This window comes from Podarcis filfolensis (assembly GCF_964270895.1).
Source record: "Podarcis filfolensis genome assembly, chromosome: 14".
Taxonomy (NCBI): domain Eukaryota; kingdom Metazoa; phylum Chordata; class Lepidosauria; order Squamata; family Lacertidae; genus Podarcis; species Podarcis filfolensis.
The window spans coordinates 31,189,631-31,210,024 of NC_139616.1; the positions used below are offsets into that span (position 1 = coordinate 31,189,631).

At 41.8% G+C, this 20,394-nt stretch overlaps 1 protein-coding gene across 9 annotated transcripts in view; it reads left to right on the top strand.

Moving 5' to 3' along the window:
• USP7 (ubiquitin specific peptidase 7) overlaps positions 1 to 20,394 on the top strand; it is an 84,766-nt gene that overhangs the window by 59,738 nt on the left and 4,634 nt on the right. For 5 of the 9 annotated variants that reach the window (XM_083584799.1, XM_083584796.1, XM_083584798.1 and 2 more), the window contains 22 exons: positions 280 to 410; positions 1,752 to 1,806; positions 3,347 to 3,427; positions 3,529 to 3,619; positions 4,303 to 4,385; positions 4,544 to 4,653; positions 6,354 to 6,510; positions 7,854 to 7,998; positions 8,236 to 8,366; positions 9,635 to 9,769; positions 9,886 to 9,987; positions 11,228 to 11,333; positions 12,265 to 12,363; positions 12,814 to 12,906; positions 13,130 to 13,197; positions 13,885 to 13,985; positions 15,353 to 15,506; positions 16,244 to 16,311; positions 17,562 to 17,670; positions 17,761 to 17,838; positions 18,444 to 18,544; positions 19,698 to 19,797. In XM_083584799.1, the coding sequence (XP_083440925.1) occupies positions 280 to 410; positions 1,752 to 1,806; positions 3,347 to 3,427; positions 3,529 to 3,619; positions 4,303 to 4,385; positions 4,544 to 4,653; positions 6,354 to 6,510; positions 7,854 to 7,998; positions 8,236 to 8,366; positions 9,635 to 9,769; positions 9,886 to 9,987; positions 11,228 to 11,333; positions 12,265 to 12,363; positions 12,814 to 12,906; positions 13,130 to 13,197; positions 13,885 to 13,985; positions 15,353 to 15,506; positions 16,244 to 16,311; positions 17,562 to 17,670; positions 17,761 to 17,838; positions 18,444 to 18,544; positions 19,698 to 19,797 (2,298 nt within the window). The remainder of the gene's footprint in view (positions 1 to 279; positions 411 to 1,751; positions 1,807 to 3,346; positions 3,428 to 3,528; positions 3,620 to 4,302; positions 4,386 to 4,543; positions 4,654 to 6,353; positions 6,511 to 7,853; positions 7,999 to 8,235; positions 8,367 to 9,634; positions 9,770 to 9,885; positions 9,988 to 11,227; positions 11,334 to 12,264; positions 12,364 to 12,813; positions 12,907 to 13,129; positions 13,198 to 13,884; positions 13,986 to 15,352; positions 15,507 to 16,243; positions 16,312 to 17,561; positions 17,671 to 17,760; positions 17,839 to 18,443; positions 18,545 to 19,697; positions 19,798 to 20,394) is intronic. The other 4 variants (XM_083584803.1, XM_083584797.1, XM_083584802.1 and 1 more) reach the window with 1 other exon arrangement.

A 20,394-nucleotide genomic window follows, 5' to 3' on the forward strand; every position in this document is an offset into this window, starting at 1 on the left:
TGTGATGCAGCAATAGTTTGGGCATCTTGAAAATTAAGCTGTCAGTCTGATTTGAGCAACTGTTCCACTGTAAGCAATATGATGAAACTGCTGGATATTGCAGGGCCTTCCCCTTCCCTTTAGTGTCAGCAGAGTACATGGGCAGATTATTCAAATAAGTTTTACTGATGTTGGCCTGTCTGACAGATTTTTGATCACGATGAAATGGATTAATAAATACAACCATGTGAGCTATGAGACCCTTTTCTGTAGTCCTAATTAAATTGGTTTCTTTTTTAGGCTGTGTACATGATGCCCACAGAAGGAGATGACTCATCAAAAAGTGTTCCTTTAGCATTGCAGAGGGTGTTCTATGAGCTTCAGCATAGCGACAAACCAGTAGGAACTAAGAAGCTGACAAAATCCTTTGGGTAAGTGCTGCCAATATATCAGATGGCTCTTCATGGCTGGCCAGTTTCTTAACCAAAGATTCTCAGCCTACTTCTTCTCAGAAGTGGCTTTGACCATCTGTTAAATGAACCAAGACTGAGTATGTTAATTGTGGTGAAGCCCTCTGTTCCTGACAGGCTCTTGCTGAAGGGGATCCTGCCATTGTTTGCATGCCTCAACGGATCCTTTTAGTATAGCAAACCCTTCCATGTGCATTTTGCCCACCATTTTGTCAGGAATCTATGGGGAGGGATCATAGCCCAGTGGTAGAACACTGAAGCCCTCAAGTTCTGCCCTTGGCACCTGCAGTTAAAAGTATCTCAAGAGGTGGTTCATACTCTTTATATGCTGCCCAGTAACAGAAGATCTCTAGCCAACTTAGAGTTTAGGAAAACCATTGTAATTGAGAAGACTCTCTGACTGACACCCTGGAGAGATGCTCCCTGTTGGGGTGGACCAGGCAGGAGTGGGGAACTGGATCTGGCTGGCATGCCAGATCCGTGAGCCTCCTCCACACCCAAGGTCAAGTTTATGACAACTGGGTGGGAACACCCACCCACCTGTCAGTCTCCTGATGTCATACTGATGTCAGGCGATAAACACCTTTTGATGTTTGAAGTAGATTACTAGGCAGTTACAGCAACCTCCTTTGAAGGTGCGCTCCCAGTACCAGTCAGCGCCAGTGTGCCTTCAAAGGGGATTGCCCCATTAGTGCAAAACAGTTTGCATTGAAACCCCTTGCTAAAATGGGTGGTGGTGGTTCAGAATGGGGAGCCCCGGTTTCAATGCATACCTCTTATGGCGCAAGCCTGTTTGGAAGTGCTCTCCCACCAACAGTCAGGTGATTTTTCACAGGGAAATCAGGATCAATTTTTCTTTGAAAGAAAAGTTTGTGCCAGTTGTGCTAAGCCTTTAAGCCCAAGGGCTGCATTAGCTATTAGGCAATCTCCCCACTGCAGTACTGGGCTTGCTTGAGATATATGCAGATGCACTACACACACACACACACACACACACACAAGCACTGAGATGCGAAGAGAGGAAACTGCACCAAGCCCGGTTCTGTAATGAGCAAGATATGGAGTGGCAGGCCATTTGAAATGGTAGGCGTGATCTAGGTCGCAGGTTTTCTGCTCATGCTTTATGCACTTACGTGTCCACACATGATGAGAATGGTTCATTCTGGGATTTCAAAGGTTGCACAGTCTTTCTTAGCTGGGCTTTTTGTTGGTGTACGGCACGAGGTATATTTTTAATAACTTCACAATTGTTTTCCAATGTGGCCATTTTATAAGTGCCTTTTTCCCCACTATTTAATAAAGATGGGAGACGTTAGACAGCTTCATGCAACATGACGTTCAGGAACTATGTCGAGTGGTATGTATTTCCCCTTTTTCTGTTCAAGATTAGCATACAGTTTTGTTGCAGTTATGCATATCATGTCACTCACAGGGTAATCCAGAGGGAGGCTGTTCCACACAAGCCCCACTGAAATGAACTGAAGTTGCAGAATATCTCCTGGTTTGATTAGACTGTGCAAAATTGCTTCTTGCTAGATTGCACCCTAAATCATCTTTTACTTATACTCCAGGTTTAGTTAGAGCCAGTGATCAAATTTAATTTAATTGTTGAAATCTCAGCCCTGGAATTTGTGTAGACATTATTAGTGTCCTGCCCTATATGTGCAGAGTTGTGTTTCCTGCACATAGAGGAGGAATATCTGACGGGGAAAACCTTAACTTTTAGAACTCCTCTAAGTAGGGTCTCTTTATATTTCTGTGTTAAGAAAGTGCCACCCAGGACCTTTATTCAGGACCTTTAGCTAGAATTAAAACTAAACAAATAATTTTCTGTTAGGAAAGCAGAAGTAGCTTGAAGTGTTGAGAGGGTGATCTGAAAGCACTGTAGTTTGGAGGCAGTAATGGCCTGGATGAGGACCAGTACACTGAAGTTGAAATCCCACTTGGGTAACACTGTGGATTGGTGGTTCCTCCAGTCTTGGAATTAAGTGGATAGCCTGTCTTGGGTGGGATTCTTCTCCCTTTGAAGGGACAGGTTCATAGCTTGGGGGCACTCTTGGCTCTAGATCTGCCTTTGGCTTCAGTGGCGCAGAGACCCTATATTGGGATACAGTTGTTGCTGGCTAGAACAGCTCTGGATGACGGCAGTGAGGTTTACCTAAGGCTACCATTGAAGACTGCTTGGAAGCTGCAGTTAGAGCATAATATGGCTGCCAGAATTTTGACTGGCATAGCCAGCAGGTATCTCATAATACCAATTCTGACATCCTTGATTTGTTGCCTGTATGCTACAGAGCACAATTCAGTGTGTTTGTATATAAAGATTTAAATGACTTAGGATCCCAAGTACCCGAAGGAACACTTTTCCCTATTGCAACCAGCCTGTGTTTAAGAACTGTAGCAGAGGCCCAGCCTATCACTGGGTGAAATAAAAAGTTCCAAGATGTGGCACCTCAATTACAGAACCCCTACCTTCCATAGTGCAACAAATGCCAGTGCTGTTGACCTTTCAGCACCAGTTAAAGTTGTACCCAGAATTTTTAAGGATTTTGTTTTACTCCCAATTAGCTATATCTGAGTTATTAACTCGCTGCTCTGTGAACAAGTCAGTTGGATTTTAATTCATGTTTTAATTGCTATATTTGTATTATTTTTGTATGTCATGGTGTTTTTTGGTCGTGTTGTAACCCGCCCTGGGAGTCATGACCTGATGGATGGATGGAACAGAAATGGAACAAAATAAAATAAATGTTGCAGTGTTGCTGGAACTGAGGGGAGGTGGGCCAGATCTGGATGGGAGAGCAATGGGAGCCCCCATGCCCCACCCAGCTTCTTTTAAAGGGTATATAAATTAAATAGATGTGTGTTTCCAATGCAAACTTTCTGCTTTATTTCAGTTGCTTGATAATGTTGAAAATAAAATGAAAGGCACCTGTGTAGAAGGCACTATCCCTAAATTATTCAGGGGGAAAATGGTGGTATGTATTTGGTTTAAAAGCTAACTTTGAGACACTGTTTGTGTGTGCTACTTTTGTTGTTGGTATGCACTGATATCTCTTTACCCTATTTTTGTTCACAGTCTTATATCCAGTGCAAACACGTAGACTATCGTTCTGAACGAATAGAGGATTATTACGACATTCAGCTAAGTATAAAGGGAAAGAAAAGCAGTAAGTATATAGTTTATAAATCCATGTGATTTAGATAAGCCCTTTTTCCCTGAGATATTCAGTGCCTGCTATATATTGTCTTCTTGAGAATCAACCCTAACCCACCCCCCAAAAGCATCAAGTTCAAAGAACCTGAGGGGCATTCCCCTTCCCTCTGGGCTTTGGCTTGGTTGAATCTATTGCCCTACAAGCACCTTTTGTGCTGGTGCACCTAGTCTCTGCTGCGAGGCATGGGACTGGACAGTGGCATCTGGGTAACTTCTAAATGTCTGATTCTCTAGAACTTTTCAACCTGACAAGCATGTTTGCTACACTCATTTTTCCTTGGGGATATGTTGACACCTGAACCAGGTTGTACCAATTCAGTTAATGCAGCCTTTCTCTTGCCCATGTTAATAGTCTCCCCACATGAGCAGGGTATGAGTCTGCAACCAAGGCTCCTGGCTGAGATTTTTTCCAGTTACTAATGCCTGGATAGGTCTGGCTTCCACTGGCTGATTGTGGCAGATACAGAGTTGAGCAGGGCTGTTCATCCTGGATCTTAATTTTCTTTAACCTGCACTAGTGTCACTGTACAACTAGGGTCTGGGGACTGTGCTGGGTTCTTGAATGTGGTATTTCTCATGGAGCCTCTGTGTGTGATTGGTAACACCTCCTTTCTTTATACCCCTTCTCTTTTTCAGTATTTGAGTCCTTCATTGATTATGTTGCCGTGGAACAGCTGGATGGGGATAATAAATACGATGCAGGAGAACATGGTTTGCAGGTATGCTACTCCTCATCTGTGTGATAACAAACGTTTTCAGGATAGTCCTGCATGCTAAGTGTCACGTTGGTAACCTCAGTTCTGTAAGTAAAATTATTGTTTCAGAGAGTGATGTCAATTCCACCGTTAATGCAGATGTTTCTTCCTTTAACATGCAGGAGGCAGAAAAAGGTGTAAAGTTCTTAACGCTGCCACCAGTGTTGCATCTACAGCTCATGAGGTTCATGTATGATCCCCAGACTGACCAGAACATCAAGATAAATGATAGGTAATCAATATTGTGTTGTATTAAAGCCAAAAATTAGATACCTGGAAATGCTAAATCCTTATCAGAATTCTAGCTTGCCACATTTAAAATTTATTCTGAAAAGCCAAAGAACAGCAGCAACACACAGCCCAAGGTAATGATGATTCCAGAACACTGACTTAATTTTGCAGTCTTGTTAATCATTGATTGTAATCTAATCATTGTGTGTAAAAGGATTTATCTTCAGGAAGCATGGAGATAAATCCTTTTTGCCCAGCATTTTGTCCAAATTCCTGTTGTGTACAACACTTGGACACATGGAAATTAGTGGACATGACTAACTGAGGCCCATGAACGTAAACTGGTCTACTTTGAGGAGAACTTAAATCAAGAACAATGCATAAGTACAACACATAGATGTTATATAGTGCACAGTGATATTTGCACTGATGTTATGAAACTACCGGTTTCAGATGGAATATGTCAGCCGCAATTCTGTTCATAGTTACACATACATAGATAGGTCTAGAATGAGTTGAGGACTCCCAGTGCTGGCACAAGGTGTGTCTTGCCATCTTGTGCCCCTCCATGTTTTATGAAGAGAGATAGCTGAGTGGCAGCATACATGTTTTGCATGCTGAGGGCCCAAAGCTCAATCCTTGGCATTTCTAGGTAGGGCTGGAAAGCTCCTTTGTCTGAAACCTTAAAGAGCTGCTGCAAGTCACTATATACCAGGGTTGGGGAACCTGTGAGCCTCCAAATGTTGCTTGACTCCCAGCTCACATCATCCCTGGTCATTAGTCATGCTAGCTACAGGGAACTGGAATCCAACCTCATCTGGAGGGCCACAACTTAGACACTCCCCCCCCAATATGTAATAGTGAACTTGATGGACTTGTTACAGATAGGTAGCCGTGTTGGTCTGCCATAGTCAAAACAAAAAATTTTTTTTCCTTCCAGTAGCATCTTAAAGACCAACTAAGTTAGTTCTTGGTATGAGCTTTCGTGTGCATGCACACTTCTTCAGATGAAGAAGTGTGCATGCACACGAAAGCTCATACCAAGAACTAACTTAGTTGGTCTTTAAGGTGCTACTGGAAGGAAAAAATTTTTTTTGATGGACTTGCTTGTTTTGGTATAAAACATCTTCCTACACCTGTCTTTCTCACCTTTGTCAAATGGGGTAAAGATATTCAGCTTCACTCTGCATGCCTTCTACAGGCTGCTGCTTTAGCTGTTGCAACGCTAGCAGAAGCTAATACAGTAACAGCTAAAGGTTGGGACGGGGCAGAAATCAGCACAAATGGACACGGAATTAGAGCCACTGTGGGGAAACATCCCTGCAGCATTGTGTCTATGCATTTTTGCAACGCTGAATAAAAAGTCATTCATCTGCTCTTGGTTCTCCACTCCATCTTTGCATGCAGTTATTGGAAACAAGAGTCTAGTCTCAGAACCTACGAAACTACTCCTTGAACCATGACCTTTGGCAGCAGCCCATAGGATTCTTCCTTTGATTGCAGAAAGTTTTGTGCCAGTGAAATGTAGCACCTATGAGCCCAGTCAGTGCAATTGATGTCAGAGACGATGTACTTACAATTTTTCAACCTTTTCTTGTTCCAAGAGTTGTTTGTCAGCATTCATTCACAAAAATAGTTATTTCTAAAAATAAAAAATAGCCACATGTAACACACTCTTTTTTTTTCAAAAATGAAAAACAGGTTTGAGTTTCCAGATCAGCTGCCTCTTGATGAATTTTTGCAAAAAACAGACCCTAAGGATGCTGCAAACTACATACTTCATGCAGTGCTAGTTCACAGTGGAGATAACCATGGTGGACATTATGTCGTTTACTTGAACCCTAAAGGGGATGGAAAAGTAAGTAATGGAAAAACAGCCAACCTTTTAAGTATAGCTCCATGAAGATATTGTAGTATCCTTTTAAAAGCCTGCTGAAAATCCTTTAATAAAGCAACTTTGAAACCTTAGCTTAAGGTTTTTGTTACAATATAGGCTTCTAAGAAGGAGAGCCTACTCCAGAGAAAATGTACAGGCCAAGTTCCACAAATACATGGCATGGTTGGCTCACCTTTACTTCTGCTGGTGGCCCCTCCTGCCTCATAGCGTGTTACTCTGGAGGGCCCCTTATCTTTGGGCAGGGAGGTTGCGCTGTCAAAGACAGTGGGAAACTGCAAAATCTCTGTGTATGCCTGAGCATTTTGCTTCCACACTTACCTCTCTCCAGAAAATACTGCTTACTGCGTTTTGTATTCTGGTACGGCCTATGACTAATATAGAAATAAGATTGGTCTGGAGCTTTAGGACAGGAATGGGGAACCTGTTTCTCTCCAGATACAACTGGACTCAAACTCCCATCATCCCTGATAACTGAAGCTTATAGGAGTTGGAGTCCAACAACACCTGGAGCCACAAGTTCCCCCATTTCCTCTTTAAGATAACTAACTGCACATTGGTAGCATTTGATTGCAGTAAGCTGAGAGGAGGACCAGGGTTATGCTTGTTGCAATACGAAGTTAATCTTGAAGGCATATTTATGTACCAGCAAGTCAGCTAAAGGAAGCCCAGCCTAGCATTTTTTAGACTTCATATCACCCACCTGCGTTCTGTGTATCAGCTGAAGAACCACAGTGAAAGAAACGCTACTTAAATTTGTGTTTTTAGAATCTCAAGTTATATTTCTCTTCTGCTTCATTAAATTCAACTTAAAGCTATGCTTCTGGGGGTGATTTGGGGGAAATTGCAGCTTAGTACTTTGGAGAAAACAATGATGGCTTTTGATGTAAGATGGCACATTAACTTATATTTCTCATTTAAAGAAAACTTTAACTGTTTTGTTTTCCATTTGACCAGTTCTGTGAGGTATGCCACATTTACCATTTTAAAAGTGGGAAACTTGAGCTAGGAAGGAGACTTTACTGTCCGACAGAAGCAAGGCCAGCTCTCTTGACTGGACCACATCACATATAAGCTGATTTCTCTTAATTAAGATTTAAGGTTGACTGAGGTTTCATGAAAGTTTTGTAATTTGAATGACTATTTTAATAGTTCATTTTTTGTACTGTCAGTTTTTAATATTGCATCCAAATCAATATCATGTTCTTCCAAGAAGATAGATATGCAATTTTTAAAGTCATTTTAGGTTAAATTATACATATGATGCTTAACTCTGTCAAATCTTGTTTGTTTGTTTTCCTTTACAGTGGTGTAAATTTGATGATGACGTTGTATCTAGATGTACAAAAGAAGAAGCAATTGAGCATAACTATGGAGGCCACGATGATGACCTATCTGTACGGCACTGTACCAATGCGTATATGTTGGTTTATATCAGGGAGTCAAAATTAAGTACGTATCTTTTCTTCAGTTCTGGGTAGCACTAGGGATCATCTTTCAAAACATACAGCAGACATTCACAATGAAACTCCCAAGTCTGTATGCATGCAAAGCAGTGGGGTGCAGGAAGGATAATGTTTGCATGAATATTACATATCAAAAAATCAGGGTTTTCATCGTGCTTGCTGCTTTTGTTTGGATGACAGTATTTGAAAAGGCGCAATAATTGTCACACTTCATATGTTCTAGGTGAGGTTTTGCAAGCAGTCACTGATCATGATATTCCTCAGCAACTAGTAGAACGGCTGCAAGAAGAAAAAAGAATAGAGGCTCAGAAGAGAAAGGAGAGGCAAGAAGCCCACCTCTACATGCAAGTACAGGTAAGCTACATGCAAATATAGGATCCTTTGCCTGGAAATACATACCAGTTCATTTTGCATTATTTGTTGATAATGTTCACATTTGTATCCCACTGCATATGGATGTGAGTTAGGTTAGTCTGAACGAGAGAAGCCCAAGGTCAGCTTCATGGTGTTTAACCTTGGAGCTCTCCAGTCAAAGTCCAGCACTCAGCTCTGGTGTCTTGTGCTGATAACCACTTAGAATCCTATTTTGGCATTAAGTGTTTTATAATTAATAAGAAACTGTGTCCAACTAAGTTATACTCAAATAGTAGAACCATTGAAATGAATGAACCTTAGTTAGTATTGTCCATTAATTTCAGTGGCTACGCTCTGAGTAGGACTAGCAATGAATGCCACCTTCTGCTCCAAACTGACCAGTGTTGTTGGGTTTAAATTGTGGCATGGCCAAGAACTTATCCTGTTTTGTGTACTTGCCATTTACAATGACTAATTGTACATGGCACTCTTTTTCCAAGTTCCCCAAACAATGTGTATAGGTTCCCTCTCAATTCCTTGTGATAATTTTTATTAATATAAGTTAACATTATTACTCCATCTTACGCATGTGGAGCTGCGGCTGAAAGAGAATGACTTGCCTATAAGAGCTTAGATGTCAGCCAGGGACCTCTAGGTCACAGTTCATGCGTCGAACCACAGTAGTACCCCAGTTTTCACTGCAGATGTTTGTACACTAGCTTGCATTGCTGCAACTGTAGGATGTCTGAAAATTTCAGCAGAACTGCCTTGGCAGGGAATCCTTATGTTTGCTACAAGAAATAACCACTTTGTGGGCTGGCCTTCACTGCATACATCCATAGGATTCTTAGACTGAGCAGTGTAGGAGCCCCTTGCTTGAGCCTTCTGTACCAAGCAGGTCATTGAAATCACATGAGCACAGCTGTGATGCTGGAACCCAAACTGGGCATTAATGTTGGCACAGTGAAACCTGGTCCTTTTGTGCCACTGCTCGGATCCTCACACTGGGATTTACATGGGTCGGGGGCATGCCATGATCCTATAAGTCAGGTGTGGAGAAACTTTGGCCCTCCAAATGTTCAACTCTGCAACTCCCATCAGCCTCAGGAAGGGATGATAGGACTTGTAGCTGAGCTACATCTGGAGGGCCAAAAGGTTCCTCAACCCTGTGGTGTGGTAAGGCCTAAAGGAAAAGAGGCTAAGCTTCAATTGTGAACTGCTGCAGTTGCTTGGTGATTTCCATAACAAATCATGCTTTGTAATTTCAGATAGTAACAGAGGACCAGTTCTGTGGCCATCAAGGCAACGACATGTATGATGAAGAAAAAGTGAAATACACTGTGTTCAAAGTGCTGAAAAATTCAACACTAGCAGAATTCGTTCAAAACTTGTCTCAAACAATGGTGAGCTTTCTGTGAGAGATCTTATCCAATCAGTTGTGTTGCCTTTTATGGAACATTTGTAATTCTGTAATGTCTGACCTCTTTCTAAATGTCACCCCCCACCATCACCTTTGTAGGGCTTTCCACAAGATCAAATACGGTTGTGGCCAATGCAAGCCCGAAGTAATGGGACAAAAAGGCCAGCCATGTTAGACAACGAAGCTGATGGCAATAAAACTGTGAGTGTGCCGTGGTAGAGGGAATATTAATTCTAAATTTTGTTGTAGCACTTATGCATTGAGCAGTAAAACATGCACCAGTGAAATAAGAGATTCTTTTTCTTAATGTAGCGCTTCAGATTAGGGCATCCATCTTGTGTATGCTTAATCACAATTGTTCATTGCACATGTCAGTGAAGTCCTGGTTGAATGTTTAATTCTTTTGTAACTCAGGTCCTCCAGAAAGTTAATAATCATTTTATAGCCTCTGGATAATAGGGCAGCGTTTCCAGAACTTCAGTAGAAGTGGGATGTAAGGAATTGTCTCATCTGGAGGTTGGCAAGATTGCTGTTCAGATGCTAGAAAGGCATGGCTTGTTTTGAAATGTTAGAACACCTATTCTTGCCTCAGTGCATTCTGATATAGGGGAGAGGGTAGAGGTGGATATGCAGCAGGATCTAAACAGAGCCAAAACATGGATCTCATTGTAGAGATGTACTTCACTAGGAAAATGCTTTATCACTGCCCCTTTAGATGGATGTAGTGAATGGCGACAACTTCTATAGCTTTAAAAGGGGGTTAGATAACTTCACAGATTAAAAGTTACTAGCCACATTGACTGTGTTCTATCTTCACTGTGGGAGGCAATATGCCTGTGAATACAGGCAGGGCCTCCCCACTTGTGTGTGATCAGCACACGCACTACCGCTGACAGACGCACCATCTTTAATGCCAAAAAGAGGCGGGGGCAGAACAGGGGAATCCCTACTCATGCACGTCCAGATATAGAACCTCTGCATAAATGGGGATTCCCCTGTACCAGTTGCTGGGGATGTTAGTTGGAAGAGAGTTGTGGCATGAGAAGGGGTGTGTGATTGCGCACTTCCCATAGGTATCTGTTTGGCCACTGTGAGACCAAGGTGGTAGACTAGATGGGCCATTGGCCTGATCCAGCAGCCAGGCTCTTGTTATGTTCTGTCACATCTCTATATTTCAGGGCACCTTGATCAATGACTCCAGCAACCTATATGTCCAAAAGAGATTATTATTTTCTCTTAAGCAGCTGTGGGGCTGATGTAGGCATGTTTGTTGTTTGTCATATTTTTATCTCGCCCCTCCTCTAAGTAACCCACAGCAGTATTTCACACTTTCAAACAACCTGATGCCGCCATAACAAATATATACTGAAGAAAGCCTTTCTTCACAGTGTGACCTCTTCCCCTCCCCACCCCAATCTGGTGTCTTTCCTTAACTTCACAGATGATTGAGCTCAGTGACAATGAAAATCCATGGACAATATTCCTAGAAACTGTAGATCCAGAAATGGCTGCTACAGGAGCAACATTACCTAAGTTTGACAAAGACCGTAAGCATACATTTAAGATGTTGACCTGAGTCCTAAGATCCTTGTGGCTACCTTCCCATATATCCAAGTTATTTTTTGTGTATTTGTTATCACCGATAAAATCACTCCCCTCTCCCCGCAAAATAGCAGTTCCCTGTACCACATGGCAAGCCTCTTTTAAACCTGAGGGAAGTTTCGCATGTAGTGTCCATTATGCTCTGGGAATCTTCCATTTAAGGCGAAGAAGTCAAAAATTCCACTAGGTATATCCAAGCCATTTGGATCCCAGCCATTGGAATGTACGGAAGCTTATGACTTTTGTATCCATTTTGCTTGGAAGTGGAGTGTACAAGTTTTCAGGTGACACAAAGTTGTTCTGAGAGTGAATAAATAGCTGTCACTTTGAAATTACAGCACAGACTGCAAATTTGCATTTTAGAAATCCCTTTAGGTAGATAAGAGCCTGATAATAAAAACTCTTTAATACCTAGGATAGTGTTCAATGAAGTAGTTCTATTATCTCAAGGACTTCTGGCTGTGCAACAGAACTGCCCATCCTCCCAACCCTCTCATCATCCTGTGCCTCTTTCTAAATCTGTTTTGTGGTTCTCCCCAACCCTCCAGAACAGATTTGGTAGGGCATGGAGAAATGAAAGGGAAGAGTTCTGTTGCACTAAGGCAAGGATGTGGAACCTTTTTTTCAGTCTGAGGACCACATTCCCTTCTGGACAACCTTCTGAGGGCCATGGTTGGCATGTGTCTGTTTCTGGAGACAACGGAGGAGTGCACCTTTGGGGGGTGAAGTCAAACTGTTGGAAGGTTACAGCGCCTGCTGTGGCTGTAGACACTGATATGGAAGAGACATGTTTTGTTGCAGCTGGGGCATGTGAAGGTGTCCGGTTGTGCTGCTGCAGAAGTACCATGGCGTTTCTTCTCTCTGCTCTCCTCCTAGTGGTCATTCCTCCTGTGGTCACTGGTACGGATGCACGAACTGTCTGTCTGTCTCCAGGCACTGTCTGCAGTCATCTCCAAGGGATTCCCACACGGCAGGGTAGATATTGCCAGCCTTCATGTCATATTTGCAGACGTCTTTGTAACGCAGAATTGGTCTGCCAGTGGGCCTGGTGCACCTGGGTGGAAGAGTGAATGTAAATTTTACCTTTGTGTACAGTAGGTTCATTTCTGCAGGTACACACCCCTCTCTATCGTCCATTCAGAGAAAAATGGTATTATCAGAGTTTAAGGACTCATTCCAACTGGGCAAACCATTTTGGATGAAAAGCAAGACCAGTGAGGGGTGGGGCCTGAAGGACCATATTTGGCCCTTGGGCTAGAGGTTGTCCACCCCTGTGCTAATGGAACTACTTCATTGGATAACGAAGTATCCATACCATTTCCCCTCTTCTTGATTTAAATAAAATGTTCCTTAACCTGCACAAAAGTAACTTGTCCTCAATTGGAGGCTTTCTTCTGCTACAAACTTTTGTTTCTCAATTTGTAGATGATGTAATGCTGTTCCTGAAGATGTATGATCCAAAGACACGGAGTTTGAATTATTGTGGACATATCTACACACCTATATCCTGCAAAATACGTAAGTCCGCAAGGTTATAGTTGAAAAATGTTGTAGAACTACATATGTTAGTGCTACAGCCTACCTGAACTCAGCTGGTTGAGTAGCTTCATCATTTTATCTTTGTTGTGTTATAAACTTGAAGATGGGATGTTTAAAAAGCAGGATGTTGTAAGAGATGTCTGTCCCCTCCCAAATTTGGAGTAGTAAATGGTAAATACTCTTTCTTTCCTTTTCCTTAAAGGTGACTTGCTGCCGGTTATGTGTGAAAGAGCAGGATTTCCCCAAGAATCTAATCTTATCCTCTATGAGGTTTGGATCACTTACTATTCCTTAAGCTAGGTCACAATGTTATGGTTGTTCGTTTAGAAACTTTTGCTGAAGTACTGCATATCATTACAACAAAGGAGTCTCAAAATTCCTTGATTGCAAGATAGACACATTGCAACCTGAACTAAGGAATTTATTGAAAAATTGAATTTCTGCAAAATTACTTTCTTTAAAATGAAAAGCTCACATCTAACAAAAACTACACTGTTTCAGACTTTACGAAATTGTTCTCTGGTGTCAATAATGTGATCATACCCCCCCCCCCTAAAATATACCATTTGAATCATAAATTTCACCCAGCTTAAAAATACTTTGTGGAATCCAGTGTTGCTCTGTTATAAACATCATTAGGTGAATGTGCTGCTCAGAGTAGACCCATTGAAATTAATGAACCTTCCTGGTTTGCTTCCTCTCTTGTGTAAAAGGGCTGTGTGTAATCAAAATGATGCTTCATGTTTTGGCTTATGAAGCTGAGATGTCATTGTCTGCACTTTGTCTTTGGAGTGTTTGGTGTGTGTACTATTGATACCTCTCCTTGTGGCTGCTGTCACAGTGCACTGTGTATGTATGAATGGAAAAAACACAAACATTTTAAAGTTTGGATAGGAAGGAAATTTGTTCCTCCTTGATGATAACTGTCTTGTGATATCTCTTTCCTTTCTGCCTCAGGAAGTTAAGCCGAATTTAACGGAGAGAATTCAGGACTATGATGTTTCCCTTGACAAAGCTCTTGATGAACTCATGGATGGTGACATCATTGTGTTTCAAAAGTAGGTTATCACTGAGGCTTACTACAATCATTCACCACACAAGCTTTGCAGTGCTTTTTTTATTATTAATAGAATTGGTATAGAAGTCTGCTTGATAGCTTGAACCAGTGGTCAGGAACTACCAACCCCTCCTTGTCCCTGCACCCACCTGTCCTAGATAGGCTAAAGTGGAGAAATCTCCCAGGCAAATTTGATTATTGTTGTGTTCAGGGCAGGGGAGCGTGGCTTTGGCGGGTTTGGGGGCAGCTGGAAGAAAGATGGAAGAGAATAAAGTGGGGAGAGAAACAGTTAGCAAAAAAGGAAAATACGTGGCTCACCATCAGCTCCAGTACTACTCACTGCTGATTCTGGCCTCACTCACCCTGGTTTGTGGAATGCAATCCTTGACATAAGGTTCCCAATGCTGGTTTGAACCTATAAAGACTCTGTTTAGATTATGTAATTTTCACCATAAATGGTTGATTTGGAGGGATCAATGTGTCAACCCCCTGTTTCCTAGAGAAATAGGCTCATATATGTTCATATAGATCAGTGGTTGCCAAAGTGGGCAGTTCTTTCCCCAGGCAGGCAGTGGGATTACCTGAGGGGGGCACTAAGAGTCATAGGGGGCAGCAGGGGTGTTGAAGTTGGGCCCCTCCAAGTGTGTGGATTGATTTTATGACTGACCAGTCTAGAGCCTAGAGCAAACAAGCTTCCTTGCTTCATGTTTAAACCTGCTGCTCTTAATCACTTTCAAAATGATTTCCTTTAGTCATGTTTGTTTGTTTGTTTGTTTGCATTTATTATTCTGAGTTGTCACAAGTCACAAGATGGCCAATTATTGGTAATAGCTATTGATATTCCTATAAATTAGTTACAGTAGGTGGAGGTTTGGTAAGAGGTTATATATAAATATTTTAAGCTAATTTTCTTCACACTTACGTTTTCATTAGTAAGAATGTGTAAAGATGCTTTTCATGCAATATCATCTGTGGATCAAGTTCATAAATTTTGTTGAATTAATTAAACTAAATCGTTTCAAACTGGATTTTTAATAAATGTGCAATTCATTGTTACGGGTTTGAATTTTATTGTGTTATTATCTTCCTTAGTGTGTTGTGCAAACAGCTATTCTGAATAATGCTTTTTTATAGGGTAAGGGACACTGGGGATAAGTTTGCTGAACCCCCAGGCAGGGCTGGGGAATGGCCCAAAAAGTTTGGGAACCACTGATCTAGACCTGTCTGTGCTTTGTTTAGAAACTCCCTTTATGCAGCACAGATCTATTCAGCTGCTTTGGATTATTTCTGAAGGCCGTGCAAAAAGCTTCAAGGCTTTAAAAACAACCTTTGTGTAGTTAAACCAGCTGCAATCTTTTCTGTTAACAGGGATGACCCTGAGAACGATAGCAGTGAGCTACCAACAGCAAAAGAGTACTTCAGAGACCTTTACCACCGAGTTGATGTCATCTTCTGTGACAAGACCATCCCCAATGATCCCGGTTTTGTTGTCACATTATCCAACAGAATGAATTATTTTCAGGTACAGTAAGCCCTCAACTTACACAGGGGTTATCTTTGGGGAACTTGCCTAAAGCTAAAACCGTGTATAGTCAAAAAACATTGGGTTCCCTAGTGGGTGGGATTGCCAAAGCCTTTTTTCCTGGACGCCTGTCTCCTTTCTGCCTCTTTTCTGCCATATATATACACACACACACACACTTTTTTTTTTTTTTTTGCCGAGCTCATAAAGCTGAATGTGCGTAAGTTGCGGGTATACTGTATTAAATATACTCCCTTACGTTTCCATCAATGAAATTAGGTGCAAAACCATCAGATTGGCGAACATCTTTGAAAATAATGCCCCTTTATTCCAGATTGTAGTAGTCACATAAAATATGTCTGGAATGAGACATATGAAACTTGCCTTAAACCAGGCCAGACAGTTGCTTCATTTAGCTCAGTGTACTGTACCTGGTGGGGTATTCTGACAGTGCACCACCCTTCTCCAACTTGACATGTTATAGTCACCTCTTCCACTTTGTTCTCTCCTGCACGTGTACTGTAACTTTGTTCTTCCTTAAAATTAAAGCAAACCATGAGCCCCTTCATGTACTAAAAGGGCTCCAATGCTCATTAGCAGCACGTATCTTTCAGACAAAAGTGAGAAAACCTAAGCATTGTGGACTGTTCCCAGTGCAATCTCAAATTCACTGTCTTACCTTTACCAAATACTGGGCTTCTTTCTATTCTGATTTTTTAAAACATTTATTTTCCTAGGTTGCAAAGACAGTCGCCCAAAGGCTGAATACAGACCCTATGCTACTACAGTTTTTCAAGTCCCAAGGGTAAGAAGCAATCATCTGAATTAATATTTCAGCTGTAGTGCCTTTTATGCAGTTTTAGCACAGTACAGTGGTACCTCTGGGTACGAACGGGATCTGTTCCGGAGCCCCGTTCGCATCCTGAAGGAAACGTAACATGCGTCTGCGCATGCACGGGTTGCATTTCACTGCTTCCGCGCATGCGCATGATGTCATTATTTGAGCATCTGTGCATGCGTGAGGGGTGAATCCCGGAAATAACGTGCTCCGTTACTTCCGGGTCGCCGTGGAGCGCAACCTGAAAATACTTAACTTGAAGCTACTTCAACCCGAGGTATGACTGTAGTAGTCTTTGGGGTAAGTTGCTAATGCCCTAAATCTAAGTTATAGTTCCTGTGGTAGATGTGCCTGCTGATTACAAACATTTACACATGAGAACCCAGGTCCTAAGCATTGTCAGTGCTAGGTCTGAGAGAATTGGAGAGGTCTTAAGTCTAGGCACAGGGAACTAACTTGTGGCAGGGAATCCAATGGGATTGAAAAGCAGGCTAAAATTAACTACCTCAGGATAAATAGAGTCAAAAAGGTAACATCTGCATAACTGCTTCTGCACCGTTCCTTAGAGCAGTGTTTCCCAACCGGGGGTCCCCAGGATATTCAAAGGGGGGCACCCCCCCAAGTGTCTCTATTTTCAGTCCCTTTCCGGTATGATGGTGGTGGTGGAGCTCAGGAAGGAAAAAAAGTTCGGAACAGGGCCATGGTTGAGAAAAGTTTGGGAAACACTGCCCTAGAGTAACCTGGTTCTGTGCCCTCTCCCTCAAATCTCTAATCTTTTGTCATATATAGAAAGAACATAATGAGAGGGAACCTTGCACAGACTGAAAGCTTGGAACAAAGCACAGTATCACAATTGCATCAATTAAAACACAAGACAGTGATGCAGCTTTTGACTCTTTCTCAAGTTTTATAGTCAATATGACTCTTTCTCAAGTTTTATAGTCAATATGGTAAAAGTTATAGCAGCAGCACTGACAGTAATATGTCAATCTTAAGATGATGGTCCAAGAAACTCTCTGCAGATGAATATGGGCCTGCCTAAGCCCTTCGTTTCTCATTGGAAGCCCTCTTCTGGGCCTTATGGCTATCTAAAGTTTAGTGGATAGTGACTGGGGTAGGGTAGGGGTTTTCTCAGTTGTGTCGCCCAACTGTACAGATTGTGAGCACTGAACTAACTTTGTGTTTCAAAAATCTTCTTTCCTGGCTTCCTTGTTCAGTTACAGAGATGGCCCAGGTAACCCTCTTAGACATAATTATGATGGAACTTTAAGAGATCTCCTGCAGTTCTTCAAGCCTAGACAGCCCAAGAAACTTTACTATCAGCAGGTAGGAGACTTTCTTGTCCATATATGGAGGAAGATTCTTTGGTTCATCTGCATAATGACAACACTTCTTTCCCCCCTCTCTCCTCCCTAGCTTAAAATGAAAATCACAGACTTTGAAAACAGGAGAAGTTTTAAGTGCATATGGTTAAACAGCCAGTTTAGAGAAGAGGTAAGTTGTTTTTCCTTGAAAATATCGAACCTAGCCTTCAATCAAAGAAATAGGATTGGAGGATTAGTTTAAATGCATTCGCAGATTAAAATTTGCCCCACAATTGTTTCCTGTGAGGCAGTGATTGCAAAATATTGGTTAGTTACAAAATTCAAATTCTGACATCCGTTTTTCTCATAATGCAAAAATACAATGCCTTGATATTTCCAAAACTGAGAATGAGTTTTTTCTGTCTAAAGTATTGGTCTTTCATGTCATTACTCAGTGCCATAAAATTGTGGTTTCCCTGTGTGAACTTCTACCTGAGTAATTGCACAACAGGGTTCCAATTTGTCCAATTATGTGTCACATAAAGGGTGTAATTAATAGACAAGCTGTACGTGTTTTGGAGGGAAGTTGCCTATGTTGCAAGCCCCATGTTGAAAGTCATGGAAACAGATGTGCTCATTCATTTTGGTTCAGGGGAGTCCCTGGGCAGGTCTTGACCCTTGCCTGTAGCAACAAGAACTTTTTATATTTTATGCTTCATTTCCTCGTGTTTCCCATAGCATTTTATTTCTTGACTGATTCCCTTCTCTCTCCCTGCCCCTTTATTGTTTGTTTAGGAAATAACACTATATCCAGACAAGCATGGGTGTGTACGGGACTTATTAGATGAATGTAAAAAAGCTGTAGAACTTGCTGAGAGAGGTTCAGGGAAATTAAGGCAAGTACTTGTTCATTTACTTTCATATCACTTCTTGAGAGGGCTGTGTGGGTAGCCCTTATTGCATGTCACTCTCATGAAGGTATTCCATAAAGAAGCTACACTTCTCAGCCTGCTCCAAGCAGATCACTGCACTAGTCCTGCCCTGGACACCAGTTCCCTGCTTGTGCATATAGGGAGTTCTTTGGACGAGGGGAGGGCAGGAACAGCACAGGGTTGCAATGTATGGGCTGGGTGAGAAGGCCAGCCATAATCCCTGAGAGCCAGTGTGGTGTAGTGGTTAAGAGCGGTAGTCTCACAATCTGGGGAACCGGGTTTGCGTCTCCACTCCTCCACATGCAGCTGCTGGGTGACCTTGGGCCAGTCACACTTCTCTGAAGTCTCTCAGCCCCACTCACCTCACAGAGTGTTTGTTGTGGGGGAGGAAGGAGAAGAAGAATGTTAGCCGCTTGGAGACTCCTTAGGGTAGTGATAAAGCGGGATATCAAATCCAAACTCCTCTTCTTCTTTTCCCTTTGCGACTGCTGTACATGTAAGTAAGGCTGATGTGTGTACCTCAGTGCTTTTTTCAGGAGGGGGGGATGCAGGGGTACGCATACCGCTAAACATTTTGTGAATCTAAGTTTGGCCTCATTGAGGGACTTTATTTCAATATGAGTAGGGAAATGAGACCACTCTTAAACATTTTTTTAAAGAAAAAAGCACTGGTATACCTAAACATCTTTGTTTTGTTGTAAACCTGGAATGTTTTCCCATATTCTTGAATGAATTCTTCCACAGTTCACCTAATAACATTCCAAATGTCAAATAAAGTATCTCCAGCATCAGACATTAACCAAAACTCCCTAAAGAAGTGGGAAACTTTTGGTTCTCCATGTGTTGTTGGACTACAACTTCCATCGGTCTTGAGACCAAAGCTGGCAGGGGTTGATGGGAGATGTTGTTTAGCAACATCTGGAGGGCAAAAGAACTAGCTCAGCTGAACTCGATGTTTGCTCCACTTAAGACATTGGGTACCATGTGCTGGGAACTGCTTTTGCACAAGCCCAGTCAGTGCAAAAGGAAATTTGCCCCATGACACTGTTGGTTTATATAGACCATTAACCCTAATACTTAGTGTTCTTACGTAATCTATTTCTCTTCCTTTGTTAAGGCTGCTAGAAATTGTAAGTTACAAAATAATTGGTGTCCATCAGGAAGATGAATTGTTAGAGTGTTTATCACCAGCAACAAGTCGAACGTTTCGAATAGAGGTCAGTGTGGTGTGGTGTGAAATGTGAATATTTGAACTGTCATAGTTAATAGCTCAAACTTTCAGTTATTGAGGCCACTGGCAGACATAATGTGTCTAGAGCAGGATTCTAGGTTAGTTTAGTTAACTATGTCCATTTTTAAATTTCTGCTCCATTTTTTCGCTCTCTGTATGTGTTTTAATTTTTTTTTATTTTAGCTGTGTTTTGTGCCCAATTTCATTATGTAAGCACCATGTTTGGTTAAGCAATTTATAAATCTTTCTAAATAAAAAATCAAATATATAAAATAGCAACAATGGATAGTGGTCATTCTACCTCATTAGCATTTGCAGCAACCTTCCCCAACTAAGTTCCAGGTGGGTGGGGCTTACTTCTTCCTACCCCAATGAAGAGGAACCAGGAAGTCTCCTTATCAGGGCCCAATTCATCTCTAGACACACAGAGAATATTGAAGAAGTTGTGCTGCTGCTGTGGCTTTCATTATTTCATGAGTTTCATTTTTTAAAAACTCCGTTTCCATTGCTGTTGTTTCTGCCTGTGTCTTCTTTTGTTTCTGGTGGTACATCTGCCTGATGCGCAACGTGTGCTGCTGTCTTT